Source organism: Ambystoma mexicanum, chromosome 3q (genome assembly GCF_040938575.1).
Source record: "Ambystoma mexicanum isolate Mex_15411 chromosome 3q, UKY_AmexF1_1, whole genome shotgun sequence".
In the NCBI taxonomy this organism is placed as follows: domain Eukaryota; kingdom Metazoa; phylum Chordata; class Amphibia; order Caudata; family Ambystomatidae; genus Ambystoma; species Ambystoma mexicanum.
This window is the reverse complement of record NC_090926.1, coordinates 776,102,951-776,119,687: the sequence shown is the minus strand read 5'-3', so window position 1 is coordinate 776,119,687 and position 16,737 is coordinate 776,102,951. Positions and strand designations below refer to the sequence as shown.

The 16,737-nt window shown below is 45.2% G+C and overlaps 1 protein-coding gene across 2 annotated transcripts in view; it reads right to left on the bottom strand.

Annotated features, from left to right (window-relative positions):
- SLC25A19 (solute carrier family 25 member 19) overlaps positions 1-16,737 on the bottom strand; it is a 219,810-nt gene that overhangs the window by 58,488 nt on the left and 144,585 nt on the right. For both annotated transcript variants that reach the window (XM_069654810.1, XM_069654809.1), the window contains exons 3-6: positions 15,348-15,503; positions 13,662-13,832; positions 12,793-12,976; positions 765-895 (exon numbers count right to left, since the gene is read on the bottom strand). In XM_069654810.1, coding sequence (XP_069510911.1) covers positions 765-895; positions 12,793-12,976; positions 13,662-13,832; positions 15,348-15,503 — 642 coding nt within the window. The remainder of the gene's footprint in view (positions 1-764; positions 896-12,792; positions 12,977-13,661; positions 13,833-15,347; positions 15,504-16,737) is intronic.

Here is a 16,737-nt window from a genome sequence, read left to right as displayed (position 1 = left end):
TACATGATAGCAATCAATCAGCGCTCCCAGGCTACCCGAGCTGTTTATCATAACTTTCTTCTACAGGCTCAAACTGTGGTATAATATGACATACCATGCTGTTCAACATATCTCAAAATGATGATTCATTTGTTTTGTTTGCAACTGAACTATCGGTTACATACTGTCTTATGCCGAACCTTAAATCTTTTTTCTTTTAAACAAACGGGATAAAGCCAGTACTCCTGGGCATGGGTCCCTACGGTGCAAAACAGAGGCAGTCTTTTTATATGCAAGCATTTTCAAGATGGATATATATGAGCTACTGTTTTCTCAGAAGGTGCCGCAAAGACTAGCTAAATAAAGAATGGCACAGTCAAAGCATGTTTTGTGACAAGAGATGAGCCGACGAGCTTGGACCGAGAGGAGAGAAAGCTGTGGCTTTTCACAACATTGCAACAAAAAAAAAAGGACAGTGGTGTTCTCTAATGCTAGGGATTAGCTGGGCAGTACAGGTTGTGGATTGCTGATACTAGGTTTGAAATGGGTATGCTTAACATGTGGAACCCAGATGATGGGCCTCGGCTAGAGAGGCCTAACCTGTGGTTCCCAAACTGCACGTCTCGTTTCAGATATCTACAAATCAATCCAGCACATACCTACTAAATAAGGCCAGACATTGGCAGGAATAGCATAGTTTATTGTGATAATGGGCTATTCTTAGCAAGCACTAAGAGCATCTCTGATGCTACGTTTAACTGGACTAGTGGATTTTTGATGCTCACCTGTCCAAAAGCTGCTCTGGCTTCCTCAAAGCCGCCCACTTGCAGACGCTTTTTGAAAAGATCAAATGGATAGGTGAGAGTCTTGCTGAAGACTCCAGCACAACCGCCACATAAAAGGTTCCTGATGCCACCTGAACCAGAATGAGGGGTACAGAACCAGATTGAGTTGGAAGAAGAGGCAGGGGTAGGGAGGAAAGCGTACATGGGGAAGAGTATGATACATGGAATGGTTATATTGAAGCAAAGAAAAAGAACGAGAAGAAAGTTGAGTAGGAGGGTCAGAGGATGGCAGTCAACAAGGAGGTTTGGATATAGGAGTGCAGGTGGGATGTGAGAAGGACCAGAAAGGGCAGGTAACAGGGAAGGACAATGTATCCGAGAAGATGCAAGATAATGGAAAAAAGGAGAACAGATGGAATTGGTGAAAAGCAGAAAGGTTGGGATGACGAAAAGAAAGGAGGAGAAAAGAGGAGGTAAGGAGAAAGCAAGTGGGAGAGGGTAAAAGTCACAGTGAGGGAAATTGTAGGAGAAAAAGAGAAGTGAAAAGACAATTAATATGGACAGATCAATATCACAACTGGATTCAAAGAGAATTGCAGTAACAGAAACAGTTCAATGGTGTCAGATGTCTTTTTTTTTAACCAATCTGTCTATTGTTTTTATAACAGAGCACAAGAAGATAAAACCAACGTACGACGTATGCAAGATACAATAAATTCCATACAGTGTATTAGTATTGACCTGGGAGCACAGCCATCTAGGGACGACGGCAAAGTAAATTGGTAGCAGGAGTGTTCCAGGTTTGGGCAGTCCATGCAGTCCGGCCATTTAGCCATCCCCTTCCCACTTCCCCCATATCTTCGTGAATTTCCCTGGACAGCTCCTGGCTCTGTATGCTCTCCTTTCCAGGGCCATGCAGCGGTCTAGTTCCACAGCCCATGGACTTAACCTCTGATACTCTGCAGACCTCAGGACTCTGCTATCAGTGTTTTGGCAAGTCCCATTGCTACAGCCAGGAAGGTTTCCCAAGTTTTCTGAAATCAGAATCAGCCCATATTCCCAGTAATGCCAGTTTCGGCTCCAAAGGAACCTGGGCCCCCTTCACAGTGGACAGTTTTTGTATGCATTTCGCCCAGAAGGTTTTGATTTGTGCACACTCCCAGAGTGTGTGATAGAAGGTCCTCCTTCCCTACCACACCCGAGGCATGCATTGTCGTCTAACCTAACCCATCTGGTCAGCATTGTGCACGAATAATATACTCTGAAGGATTTTTAATTGTATTAGCCATAGCCATGCCGCCATTCCCACCTCCCTCCGTAACATCAGGGGTTCTACCCATTCTTCCGGTTCTAGCTTTCCCAGGTCCCGCTCCAATTTCTCTCACAGGCTTGTGAGTTCTGTGGTCCCAAATGCTGTGAGCACCTGGTGTAATGTGGATGTGACCTTAGCGGGGATGTCCATTGCGAATAGGTTAGCTTCCTGTGGGAACTACTTGGAACTTCTCCCAGGTAGGGGAATTGGGCAGTAATGGCGTGAGTTATCTGCATATACCAAAATGCTTCCCCGGTTGATAGGCCATATTGTCCCTGCAACTCCTCAAAAGACAGTAGGCGCCCATCTTCTATTATATCCGCCAGGGCGTCTATTCTGCTCCATGCCCATCTCTCAATGTGCCCCATCTTCAACAACTCTTCAAGGTGCGTGTTGTGCCATATGGGCTGGTTACGAGTCGGTTTCCGGCCCCACCCCATGGCTTGGTGAGCGTCCCCCCATGCTTGGCCTGTGTGTCTCATTGGCCCAGGTAGGGACAGCATATATATATATATCTTTATCCCCCATATAGAGCCTCTCTGGGCTTCCGGCCTTTCATCCTTTTCCGCTCCGCAGCGATGTGCAGGAGTAACTGGTTCCTGTGTAACCAGTCATTCGCCTTCCCTAACTGGGCTGCCAGTAATATCTGCGCGGGTTGGGCAAGCCTATACCCCTTTCCCATACTGACCGCTGTAGCATTTTCAGTGCCACCCGCTGTTGTCCCGCACCCCCCGCCCCCGACCCCAGCCTACAAGAGTCAGATGTCTCTTTAATTCACTGTAGAACACCAAACTTCCTTCCCTAGCCCCCAACCCTCCTTTGCTCGATCGCCCCCGCCCCCCAGCAGCCTGCTATGAACAGGATGTAAAAAGTGTCAGATAATCTGTGAGGTAAGAAGAAAAGCATATGCTTGTTCTCTATGAATTAAGGAAAGCCTTCATTAAGCTTAACAAAACTCATAAGTAGATAAAAGCTATTGTGGCTCCAGAGAGCTCTAGGTCCTATTGATCAACGCAAAGATAAAAACATAAATAACACAGCCCGATCAGAAATTGTAGTTAAAACACAACATGGTACATGGTGTAGCCTTAGAGATAAGTCTTCTTTCATCTCTGACCCTAAATGGCTTCATTTTAATTACATTTGTAATCAAATAATCATGTAACTAGGTGTTTGTCATGCAGTACCTATCAATTTTTCTTTTGGGTTCAGCAAGTTATTTTGAAGGGTAACGTTTTTCAGTCCATCATATTAGCATAGCCTGCAGATTGTTGCTGATCACAGGTAAAGCACACACATGCACTGCTGGATGCCAAAGTGGCCTATGTAGCCAGTCCTGAGCCTTGGATTACAGACAAGAGATTTTCCACATGGCTACTTTCATTCCTACACAGTGTGGGAGGGCATGGGGAGAAAATAGGCTTTCTGTACTTTGGATACAATAGTCTGAAATGCACACTGCTGTCCTGATCTAACCTGGAGAATATAATAGGAATGAAGCGCAGAACTTTTTCCAAAGGATATTAGAATGTGTTTGCAGGAGCGGATCACGCGCTTGACTTGAGGATTTGTCAAAGTAGAATTCAAGGTCCTGTAAAGATGAGGGAATAGGAGTGGAGCTCAAGCAGGAAGGCCAGAAGATGGAGGACAAGAGGTAGGCACAGTGGTTGAGGATAAGGAAATCATTGAGTGAGTTTGATTGCACTGATGAGAGCATCCCTTAAATAAAATGTGTGTTAAGATGGATTTTCAGAATCAGGCTTGTGGATAGATTCTGAGCGCCCCCCTATTCTGGTGAACAGGTAAAGACATGAATGTCTAGCCAAAATCTATGAAGGTAGAGTGAGTGAGTAGGAAGGCTTAAGCGTAGGAGGGTTTGAGAGTGGTGAAGGGATCAGTTAAGCACAGTCAGAGAATCTTTAATAACACAAGTTAGGTAGAATGTATAAATGTAGTTTTATTTAAACCTTGGACAACTCCTAGCAATGAAAAACAACAGGTATGTATTATACTAAATATACTATTACATACAAATAACCTTTTGGGTGCTGTGGATACAGAGCACTAGCACTTTACTTGTACACATTTGGGCACAGATTAGTAATAAAACACTAATGTAGCAAAGCAAGTGAAGAAAGAACAAGGTAAGCAATAACTAAAATTCCCAGAAGTAATATGTAAGGAAGAAATTAATTGCACAAAAAGTTCTTGGGCCTAATTACGAGTTTGGAGGTAGCCATGCCGTTTTTACCGGCATGGCTACCCCCAAACCCAGGTCCTGAAAAATGGGAATTACCGGGCCATTTCGACCTTTGCGGGCCCGGTAATTCCCATTTGCGGGACCCAGAACCGGTAGGTCCACATTCCCATTTGAGCCCCCTAGGGCTCAATGGGAATGGGGAGGATGGCAACAACGGTCCTGTTCATAACGGGACCATTGCTACCGTCCTAGTCTGCTCGCGGGTGCCGGTATGCACGCCTGGTCAGACCATGCGTGCAGTCTGGGACCCACAAGCAGAACTCGTAATGAGACGGTGAGGCAACTGCCAGGGTCATAATGAGGCCCCTTCTCTTGTTAGTAGAGATGGCGCCTAGTGCCCTTAGAGTCACATGCCCCAATAGACTACTTTGCAGGGACGTAGGAGTCTTTAAGGTAGTTTAAACAATTGCTGGCAAAGCCACCAGGTAGTTTGTGTTTTAAAGTTGAAGAATAGAAGTAAAGGTCTTTGGAGACCTTCTCCCAATCCAATCACCTTAGGGGAGCCCATGGGAGTATCCTTGACTAGAACTCCACCGATCATGGTCGGGTAAGAGAGATCGGGCAAATATTTTACAACCGTTAAACCCTATGGATGTTGGGGGGAGGGGTAGGAATAGGTACGTTTGATCTCCCTCTGAGGTCCTGCAAGTGCTAGACCTTGGTTGAATTGAAGGAGGTGTAAGAGGGGTGGAGGTGCCACTGGTGCCAAGGTCACTTTCATAGTCAGGATTTAGACCCAGTGGTTCTGAACTCTGGCGAGACGTTCCAGGTACTGGACTGCACAGACGATGCAAGCAGAGATCAGCAATGGCCACTGCAAGACAAATCACAAAAAAGTCGACTCTCAACGTGGAAAAAAAGAAGCTTATCCTGCGAGGCCCCTCTTTGTGCTGGATAGCTGCAACTGTAGGTGGAGGGCCTCTTGTTTAGAGGTTCTGCAGGGTCCCAAGTCCGAACAGCGACCGATGCAGCAAGGTAGCACACAAGGAAGCTGGTCAGCCCACAGGATGGTTCCCAACACCTCCAAAGGATTTCAAAGTGAGGATCATCAAGCAGGGGTTGAGACTGGCTGTTTCCACTGATCCAGTGGTCAAAGCACTGATGAAGGCCTTCCCTGGGATGGTTGAAGAAGACAATGCTCGATGGCTGCAACAACGAGATCCAGGTCTTGAGCGATATTCTCATCTTCTAAGAGGGCGTGGCTCCAATGATGGTCTGACAAACAGTTGCAGGAGTGGCCCTTTTATCTAGGATTCAAACTGGAGTTGCGCCCAAGCCCACCAAATTGTAAGCATATGCATTATTTAAACTGGCAGGAGCTGTTCTGTCCAAACACTGACAGCTTCCAGTCACCACATTTGCCCAGCAACAGGCACACTTTGGCCAGGATGTGGACTGGAAACAGACAGTCTCAGCCCCCACATCCGGCCACAAACACCTTCCACCGCTTTACCGCAGAAAGGGCTCACCATATAAATAATGCAGCCAAAATACAAGATGGCCAAAAGAAAGGCGAAAATCTTGTGGCAAGCCCATTTTAGAGTATAATGGTACTATGCAGTAAAATGCATGATAGCATATAAAAAAAACTATACAAAATATCTGCTGTCACCAGACAGTCTTGAACACATCATGCAAGTGCTCAGTCCCTGGCCCAGCCATTCCACCCTGCCCAAAGTAACCCTTTCCTTGACACTGCCTCTTGTGACTCTCCTCTTCCACCACACGAGGTAACCACTAGTCACCCTGCACTTATCTCTGTTGTTGTACTATGTCTATGTATAATCACTGTGTCCTCAATCACCTGTATCTCCTGTACATTTCCTGTATTATCTGCATTTCCTGTATAATCACCTGTACTAACTGTACATTTCTACGTTCATAACTTTGTAACCACTGTATAAGCTTTAAGCGCCCAGTTACCCGAGGGTTCAGTGCGCGGTACAAATAAAGAAATTAAACTAAGTAACCACAAAGTTACCAAAAAAAAGTTAAAGGGATACAAAGTATCCCAACTGCACTTCACTGTGCAGTTCTATATGCAGTGTAAACTAAACAAGTTATTTTACAATGGAGGACACAATCACTCAATCCCTGATACCTGTAGGGACTGATCAGTGACCCCAAAACAGGTGAGCTAAGCTTGATGGGTTCAGTCAAAAAGCTTCACTTGCCTCCAAAAAAGTAGGACATGTTCAAACAGCAATAATTGGGGGTTCCATAAATGTCCATCTAGGGAAAGCAGCTAAATGAAAATCTTTCCCAACAATAGGCTAAAGCGATTTTGTGCAAAGTGGGTTTGTTATCAATGGAAGGGTTATTGAACGCTGTTCTCTTCTCCATCATCGGTATCTTCATTAACTTCTTAAACACTGAAAGATTCCACCACAGTGTGTGATAACACAATACTAACAGTCACTATAATACAATACAATATTTTTGCCTATCTGGATTAATTATTTTTCTTTTGCTGTCTATTTCTCTTCCAAAAACATCATGGTTTACTAGCAAAAAATAAAGCAGGGAAAAAAGTAAAACAAATAAAAAAAGGAAACAAATATACATGCATGCTGAACATGTATAAACGTTGTCCTTTAAGGGCAGGCAGGCTGCAGCAGCTGCTCATTATTCCCTGCAGCAATAGTCAGTACATCTTTCTGCTCTGTGGACCAAGATCACTGTACAATGTCTAAAGCATTGTCAATTGTTTCGATTAACGTCTAGGGTTTTTGATCCAGTGTTTTTAGTTCACTCGATATCGGTTTAGTTGAGGTAAGGCATTTTTACACTTTTTCCATTCACGCAGTTTTCCCTTCTGACACAATGCTGGCTCATTCTGTAGACTGTGCATCCTGTGGCGACGAAAAAAAAGCTAGCAATTCTGTATCTACCGAATTCCCACACCAGTAAGAAATTACATTTTTGCCCCTTGGGAGGCTGAAGAAAAGCAGGGGAAGCCTAATTTGGTCCAAGCTGGGGGTTAGCTTCGAGAGCGCCACAACTCCTTCATTACCTTGGAGGTTACAGCCTACTTATTTGTACTGGGAGGGGCTTGAGAATCTCTTAACTTGGCGTGGTTAGGCCCTGCTATGTTCAGGCAGACATATCACTAGGTTGTGAAGTTGCTCAGGTCATCTTGTTGCCAGTCCATTATATGGACTCGTACTTAATGGCATCTTGCAGAGGAGTTGGTTTGCCAGGGTCAGAAGGTTCTTAGACTCCAGCACTGTCCCTACTCCCTTGTTCCAGACACATCAGCCTAGTAGTTCTTTTGGACATGGTCTCATCCCAGGATCTACCTATTTTTATGTGAGCAAGAGACAGGAAGGAGCAGACGATTGACAAGCGTGTCATTGAAGGCAGAGTCACTGCCTAGACCTCAGGGGCTTGCCACCTCAACTAAGCACCAAAGCTATTTCATTAATCGAAAGATGAATTGGCTTTTCTCTTCACCATTCCTTCTACTTTTCTTTTGCATATGCCAGTGTGAAGGTGTAAACAATGTTGATCCCGGAGGGGAAAAGGGGGAAACACAGGGCATCACGGCAGAGGATGAATGACGGAGGGACAATGGGGAAGGATGGATGTAGCCACGAATCAGGAAAGGGCTACACTAGGCGAAGGTGCTTTCTTCTAATGTACTATTCGTTGTTGACAGGAACCAGGTGTTGAAGAGGAGGTTGTATATGAATGGGCATACTGAGGCCCTTGTCGATGAAGAGATTTGTATCAAGGAAGACGTTTGTTTGGTTAATCTACCACGTTGGGCTGAGTTCAGGAGAAGTGCCCATCTCCTGCCGCACTGTAATCGGAGGGACGCGGCTGAAGAGGAATATCCATTGACGTTGTCATGGGAGACGCAGGCCGAAATTGACGAGGCTCGCATCCAGAGCCTGGTAAGAGAGGCAGCTGGGTGAGGGAGAGCGTGTCATATCACCCGGCCGCCACCGGAGAAGATCTGCTGTAGTAGGTGCCATTTAGCCCAGCCGCCGGTGGAATAAATCAGCTGAAGAGAACATGTCATTTCCCGCGGCTGCCACCTGGAGGAAAAACAGTCGAAAGATTCTTTCTCTCTCTTTGAGAGAAAACCAATAAACATAGTGAAACAGACTAAGATGAATACACGCGCAGAGGGAGTCGTGTTACGCCGACAGAGGGAATTTAATCCATTCAGATACCGCTGAGGGAAGGGAAGCAGTCATAAAGTACTGCAGGGAAAATTGATATCAATGAGAATTTCCAGAGTAACAAAGTCAACGGCCACGAACGAAACTGACTCTTACTTACCCACAGAAATAGACTTTAAGGATCTGCTCTGAGAGGGAACACTGCATGAGTGCAGTAACAGCGCAGAGACTCCATACCATTCCACGCTGGCCCTGAGAGATAAAGAGGCCTGTGGGGACCTAATGAGAAGTGTATAAGGCTGTGTGGTTAGTATTGAAGTCACCATCAGTAGGACTCAGAAGTGGGACTCCATAGACCATGGGGAGGAAGCATCCCAGTTATTGTTATTTACCCTCAGTAGAAGTTGCGAGTTCCTATTCAAATGTTCTGTGATTTGCTCAAATTTAAGAGAAATAAAAGTTTGCGTGAGGAAACTAAAGCGAGTGCTGTCTTTATTCCCATCACAAAACTGCGACAGTCAGACATTAGGCTTTCTTGTGGGCATTTACAAACTTGAGTATGGACAAGTTATTTGACATTTGTAATAATAATTCTCCCTCTACAACAAAGTCCTGTGGCTGCTGGTCCTCATGGAGAAATTCACTGCTCCCATGAAATGAGGAAAGATGGCCGCATTAAGTATGTCAGTAGTGTTCAATGCTGGTAAAGCAGCAACGCCTTGGGGCAGATTGGATTGTCCCTTGGCAACCCAAAGAGGACTAGGTTAGGCCGATCTTATGGCCCACAATAATGGCCCATGACCTAATGTCCAGTGGAAGATCTGCTCAATTTCTCTTATTTTAGAATCAATAGAGGTTTTGCTACACTGTCAATAAGTGTTCCAAGTCTGTGTGTGTGGAAGAAGCTATTCAGTGTTTAGAATCATCAATTAATTGATAAAGAATTGTGGGTTATAAAAATAGAAATACGTGGTGAAGCCAAAAGACTTAATACACAGATTTGTGGTGTAGGAAGTCACTAAAAAGGGAATGCAAGAGGAGCGGAACTAGAGATGCTGTCGCCCAACAGAGGAAGGGCTTCAACTATACAGACACTACAGTAGACAGTGGATAGTTAATGAGTGTCATTGGTGGCAGAGCTCAAGAGGGAATTGTGTGGACAAATGCTTTTACAGAGGACACAAAGGTCTGTGGCTTCCCCCATGTGGTTGGGTCTCCGAAGTCGTGGAAATGTTCAAGACATGGACAAACTACAATATCCAGAGTTCTTAGTGGAGCGCCATCTTGCCAGAAACTTGGGACATAGGCAGACGCGCTCACGGGTTGGGGGTGGGACTTGTGATTGATGCCATCTGTGGTGGTGGGGGGGCTGCACAGAGCGTATCTGCGCCCGAGTTAGCTTGCCTGTCTGGGCTCCCTGAAATCTCAGGGATTTTTGCAGAGTCTTCAGACCGCACCCTCCCACCCCCACACCTTCACGCCACTGTAACCAACAGATTACGGAGCACAATGCGCAAGCTGAACTTCAGAGCTGCTGGGGGGCTCTAGTTGGTGGTTACAGCCTCTGTGCTCTAGAGAGTTTGCAGAGGCAAACCATAAATCATTGCATGAAGATGTGTGTTGCTGAGTAAATACGACTCAATACGAACCTATGGCAATAATCGGGGTGCATGAGATTAACACGCATTGGTCCTGTTCAGAATTGGGCGTTATCCTGAGGATGTTTTGGGAGCCTAGGTCTATATGGACTCTCAGACACGGGGCATGTGCAAGCACACACTCCTACTTGCAGCGTATATTTGTTTGCTTTTCTTTCAGATTTACTACAAACAAGACTCCGAGCAACGAAAAAAGAAAACCCTGATTTTTATGGATTAATGGGAATGGCAATATCATTTATGATCTGTTGTACTTGTCTTATGTGAAAGGGGCCAAACCTCACAATTAATGCTGTGCCCCTTGTGGGCATATGCCGCAGTACCAGAGTGTGGTATGAGTCGAGCAAGCACACTAGAATACAGAAGGGGCATTGAGGCATCATAAAGTGGTGCAGTGTCATATTCACAGACATCCTCCTGACTATTGTGAGGAACCTGAGGGCGCCCTCACTTCTTTTCCTGCGTAATCCTCGTCTCAGGTGGCCAGGGAAAGGCCATTGCTTTTGGATCCCGACCCTGGGAGTGGATATGCGAGGGAAGATACCTGGGTGGAGGAAACTTGGGTAGTGGGGACGAGGACGTCCTTGGGCGAGACATAGTATTCCCTTTTCAAAATGAACCGTCTGTCCGACCAGCCTTTGTAGGTTACGGTCAGCCTTTCCCCTTTTCTCCCCTATAGAATGTCCCCCAAAAATACCACTTTAACACTGGAATGAAGAAGAGACCAACTGGGAGGACAAAGCCTCATTTGTATAATGCAAATTTCCCCAAACACCACTCTGGTACTGGTACGAAGAAGAGGGCTATGGAGGAGTTCAGATGGAGCAGTCAGGCATGTCCCTTTAACTATGGTCAGGCCATTGGACTAAATGGCCTTCACCTGTGGTCACTTAGCAAGCCCAACGGATATATAAATGGATCTGGCTGGAGAGAGGCGGACCGCAGAAACAGGAGTGGAAGACATGGGTGATGGAAGCCGTGTCGAGCAAGGACAAGAGACGTCAAGGGCAAGGTAGGATGAGAAGGTTGGGAAGTCTTGCACACCGACATTGTCTGATGCAAGCAGGAGCTGTGGGTCATCGAAGCATTCCTGTCCCGCGAACCTCCAGGAGAGCAAGCAGCGCTTTTTCCGAATTCCACGAAGGAAGAGCGGGGTTAATGGAAGCCGAACGCAGGACGAGTTGCTGAACAAAGCCGACATGAGCGGCAGACTAAAGCTGAGGTCCCATGTGAAATTCCCGCATTTTGAAGGTCGGATACCGAAAAGACAGATTTATTTTGGTCGTTTTGGTGTTGCCTTCAAAATGCCAAAATAGCACATAGTTTGCCCCGGACCCTTACTCTGTCCTCTGCTGGGTGCTTTTCTAGTTAAATCGGGGGGGCGGAGCGGGGTTTCATCACGCGAGCACCGCTTTTATGAACCCCCCTCCTGCCCCGCAGCACACTTTCCTGCCCTACAGTTACACGATCAAGTACATTTTAAGTAAAACCCCCACCCCCTCCCATTCCCACACTTCTCCCTCACATACATGTACATGCACACACCAAAACAGTCACTTACCTTCCACCACGTACCTCGCCTGACCACGCCTGTCAGGGACCAACTTGCATTCCCAAGATGGCCGTGCACTGTGTGGAAGACAGCATTGGATTGAGCAAGGTACGTGCGGGTGGGGGCTGAGGAGGGGGTGCGATTATGGGCTAGGGTGGTGGGTAATGGGGTTTTAATGATAGATTTAGAAAGACCAAATTATCGATTTAAAAATCGGTCTTTCTAAATAGATTTTTTTTCTTCAGCTTGTATAAAACTATATTTTCACAGAATACCAAAGCCGGTGAGTGTAAACAGGGAACACTCAAACCAGGGCGCTTCGGGAACCTCAAGCATGCATTCTTTGGACTTCAGGACGCAGACTATCCTTAGGTAGGGAAACACCACCTTAGCATAGGGCAAGTTAGGCCATACTCCATCCTGACATTTAAGTTAGGCCTTACTCCATCCTGACATTTAAAAAATAAAGTTTGTTTAGAAAAATTGAATATGTTTTCACAATGCCTTCACACTATGCATCTGTTTCTCCCCGCTCCTGCCCCCCACCTCTACCTATTCCTCATCTCCCCATTGGTTGCTTCAAGTTAACCTATAAATATACAGGCATACCATGCAAACCATGGTTGGAGGGTCGTGTGCATGCAACTGATGTGGTTAGGTTGAGGATGTAGAAACATCTCTGACAATGTAAACAATGGTGACAATGCTAGAAAGAACATTATAGTGAGGAAACATTTTACAATCTCAGCAACACTGCATAATGCAGAATAGGGAGCTCTAGACTGCATAGAACGTGTGCCAGTCGAACAACCCACATTGCACAGGAACCCTGCAAACAATGCCAGATTATCAACACACTCAAGTTGAGCTTCATATATAACCCACATTGTGTTTCCAAACCAAAGCTGTCATTTTAGAAGTGTAATCATCCAAAGCTAACATCAACAGGGAACATAGCCAAGAGCATGGTTACACAGATCTGCTGTGGCAAGTCCCCAGAAATGTATCAGCAGTATATAAGAGTACACTGCACCACACACTACTATTAGAGATTGAGGCCCTTCTCCCCAGGAGCACAGCCTTTTATCTTGTGGTAATCACTTGTGACATTTTACACACCTGAATGATTCTTATCCGCTGGCAGTGCCCATGTGTACACCTGCTGCAGGATATTGTAAAACGAAAACTGGAGTCCAGCATATGGGACAATGGCAATCATTGTGGGGGTCAAACCTCTGTAGAAGGTCAAGGGCCCTTCATTCTTGTACATTGTGGTTACTGCTTTACGAAGGGATCTATAGATCTGTAACAAAGCGGAAAAAACATCACAGAATGCAGTGACCGAGCCACTCGTCGTTCTTACTGTTCTGCTCCCTTACCTTAATCACTGATTCAGTCCTAATCTTACTTAGTCCCATCTGATCCTAAACCTGGCCCTCCTCCAAACTCTGTTTTCAGTGACCTTTTTAATGAACACAACAGAAGTTAAAAGGTAGCATCAAGAAGCAGTCTACGTGTGGCACCATCCCCATCTGTAAAAAAGGAATCCAAATATATTTGAAATAAGATCCCTCCCGCCAACCTCCCTTTCACTATTTACTACCTTTTAAATGACTACCCAGAAGGTAAGAGACAAGAAAATCCCAGGGGGAAAAGAAGGGTCAGAAAGAAATGAAAAACTACTTAATTCGTCTAGTAAATCTCTACAAGAAGCCAGCTCTCTAAAAAGTCTAGCCTCCTCAGTCCCAAATGGAGCGTCCTTCCCGTCACCCTCCTGTGCAAGTCAAAACCCTCACTGGTGGGAAAATAACCCAAAGGGCAATATTCAGGTTCCAACATTGCAGGCATTTCCAGTCTACAAACCATCCGGTGGCACTTTCATGTACAAAAGGCAAACTCTGTTCTCTTTGGAAGTCACTTTCAGTCACATCGGGAATACAATAATGGGGCTCTCCCATTGCAATTTAACTCTGCCTTTCAAATCTTACCTTAGGCTCTCCCTGTGCAGCAAAGCGTGTGCGTAGTGTGTCCAAGGGCTGCACAGTCAGGCTGGCACTGCACGCGGCAAGGCCTCCACACACAAAGTGCACCAGGGGATCACGAGCGTTGTGCGACGTAGTGTTGTGAACCAGCTCCGTTAGCAGCTCAAAACTCACAAACTGACAAAAAAATATAAACACGAATTAAGCCACAGGGATGGGTGGAATGTCTGGTAGTGGCCTGCAAAGCTTCATTCAGTTTCCCTCTGAAACTGAAGAGCCACACCTGCAAATAATAGAAAGCCAAAACAAGTTCTGTTTTGGAAGATAAATGTTAATATGCAAACTAACTGCTAGAGAATGGGCAGTACCGTTCCCATGATTTATTAGGAGTGGTGTATGTGGGCTGGTGGTAGCAGGATGGCCAAGAATGGCTTGTAAAGGACACTTGCTATCAATGCCCAGAGCCTCATAGCACATGCTAATCAATGAGACACGGTGCATCAACAGTGTGGTTTTGTGGCCACTGCGTCAGTGAATTTCAAACACATTTTTAACACCTAGAGATTCTGATGCCATTGAAAATAAAGAATTAAAATCACTCTATGTAGACACAGGTGACATTGGCTTTGCATCAGTGAGATGGCAGAGAAGCAGTACACTACGGTCAGACAAGTGGTGCATCAGATGGGTAAGCAAGCAGAGTATGACAGACATGGTTGTGCAGCTAATCCCCCCAGAAAAATTGCCATTCTTACATCTTTGCTACATTTACCCATTTATTTGGAATACTTGAAGCACGCTGTGTACACCACTAAGGCGATCTCAAGGAAGTTGGTTATGAATGGATAAAGAACGAGGACAGTGAATTAGGTAACCAAGTTAAGAGCCAGTTCTTAATGGTCTTACAGAAGGGCAGGTGATTGTCAATGTCCTCAGTGGTCTGTGGCCGAGAGATGTAGAGGTGCAATACTACAGAGGAAGAAACACAGTTGGTATTTGTACTGTGTCCAAAACACAACCGTGATTATATGTAGACTCAAAGAGGTGTCTTTGAAATAGTGACCCTTGGACACCCCATTACTGCAAATGCTACAAACTATTCTGCACTTAAGACAGAATCAAAGCATCACCACACTGTAATAAAAGTAGAAACCCGTTTTATATTGCGCTTCATGACTTATACCACAAGCTTTGAAAAGCTGTAATAAACGTTTTTAATACCCAATTGAACGTGACTTAATTTATAGACCTCAGAAGAATGAAGGACAGAGTTGGTTCTACCAGGATTCAAACTTGACAAGTGTAGGCTGGCCACATGTCTAGGCAACTGGCTGAATGATCTGTCCGGATTTAAAACGGAGAGGGCAAGGGAGGAGGTTGGTATTCTTAGGTGCTTGGAGCAATTCTGTCTCCGCTAACAAGGTGCTGCATTCTAAGGGGACATGGTGCGAGAAGGGGACCTCAGGGGAGCATCAACACTCCTAAAGCACGCCATTGAAATCATCCATGAACAGGAAGCAAAAGTAGGAGAACGTTATGTTATAAACTGAACATTACCCTATAAAACAACAGATGTTTTGAGGATCTTTTTTTTAAAAAAAATAAATGTGTTACCTTATGCAACAGCTAGAAAGGCATAATGCATTATATAATGAGAAGATAAAATATAGATGCAGGATAGCTCAGACTCACCTGGACGGCTCCAAAGGTAACCCACAGAAGCTGAGCTGGGATGTGTCCTTTCCAGAAACCAGGCAACCCTTCCTCTCGTAAGATCAAGCCAGCTGCCTGCAGGATCCCACGGTATTTAGCTACAGAGTCTCGGCCAGACAAGTCCTCAATCTGAAGCTGTCGAGGGCAATAATGGATCAAAAATAGTTTTTTTTAAAAAACGTCTCCAGCAGCCATTAACAAAAACTGCATTTCCTGAACTTGTTCAATTTTAGCTTTATTTAGTTTTCGACTATACAAAACATATTTACAAGACAGGCCACATACGCATTGTTACGAAGTAAATTTACGATAGTAGGTGACAATGTTATCTGATAGTATGGATGGAGTAAATGAGGCATAGTTTTCAAAGCTGGTCTATAAGGGATCTGCAGGGAGAGGGGGCAAGCCTAGGCAGTAGGAGTAGGTTTATTTTTGATGTCCTGGAACTTGAATTGGATCAGTCAAAAACTACAATGTGGAAAGCATGTGGAATTTATCTTGTACTTGAGATGAATTGGGGAGAGCAAGAATGGAGGGTGCTGTTGGTGTCCCAGATGATGGGTCACTTTTGCAGTAAGAGCTGGGGGTGGAATCCGGTAACTAGTTTCTTGTGGTGCCAGAGACCGTACCTCATAGGCACATCTCTAGCTTCTAATTTCTGGCCTCTACAGGAGAGGGGTTTTGATAGCAGGGGCTAACTCTGCATCAGAATTTGAAAATATTATTTGTTCTGATCTTCACCTGCCTCTTAAGCCACAGGCTTTTACAGTCAAGATAACCAGGTTCGTTAGACACCTTTTTGCAGTTGCCTGCTGCAAGCCAATTTAGGCTTTCCTGTATCGGTTTTGAGCTGGGGAAGTTAGGGGTTCTTCCAGCCACTTTAGCTGAGTGGATGAGTTGCTGCACTGTACACTAGGCTCATCTCCTGGGTGCCAAGAACCGCACGCAAGAGTAGACTTGTGCCATGCCTGAAACCCACATCATAGCAGTGCCCAAGAGAGTATTCCCCAAGAGGCTCAAGGTAACTGGAAAGAGGGGAGCACAAAGGGAAGTCCCACTCATCCTCTTGGCTTTTGCTGGTCTCTAAAGAGATGTACTATTGGTCTATGTCTGCCTGCTATGTCATAGTTCTGTCAACACTCAGCCCCTAAAACTACTTGTTGACAGGTAGTATGAAATAGTGACCCTTGGACACCCCATTACTGCAAATGCTACAAACTATTCTGCACTTAAGACAGCATCAAAGAATCACCACACTGTAATAAAAGTAGAAACCGGTTTTATATTGCGCTTCATGACTTATACCACAAGCTTTGAAAAGCTGTAATAAACGTTTTTAATACCCAATTGAACGTGACTTAATTTATAG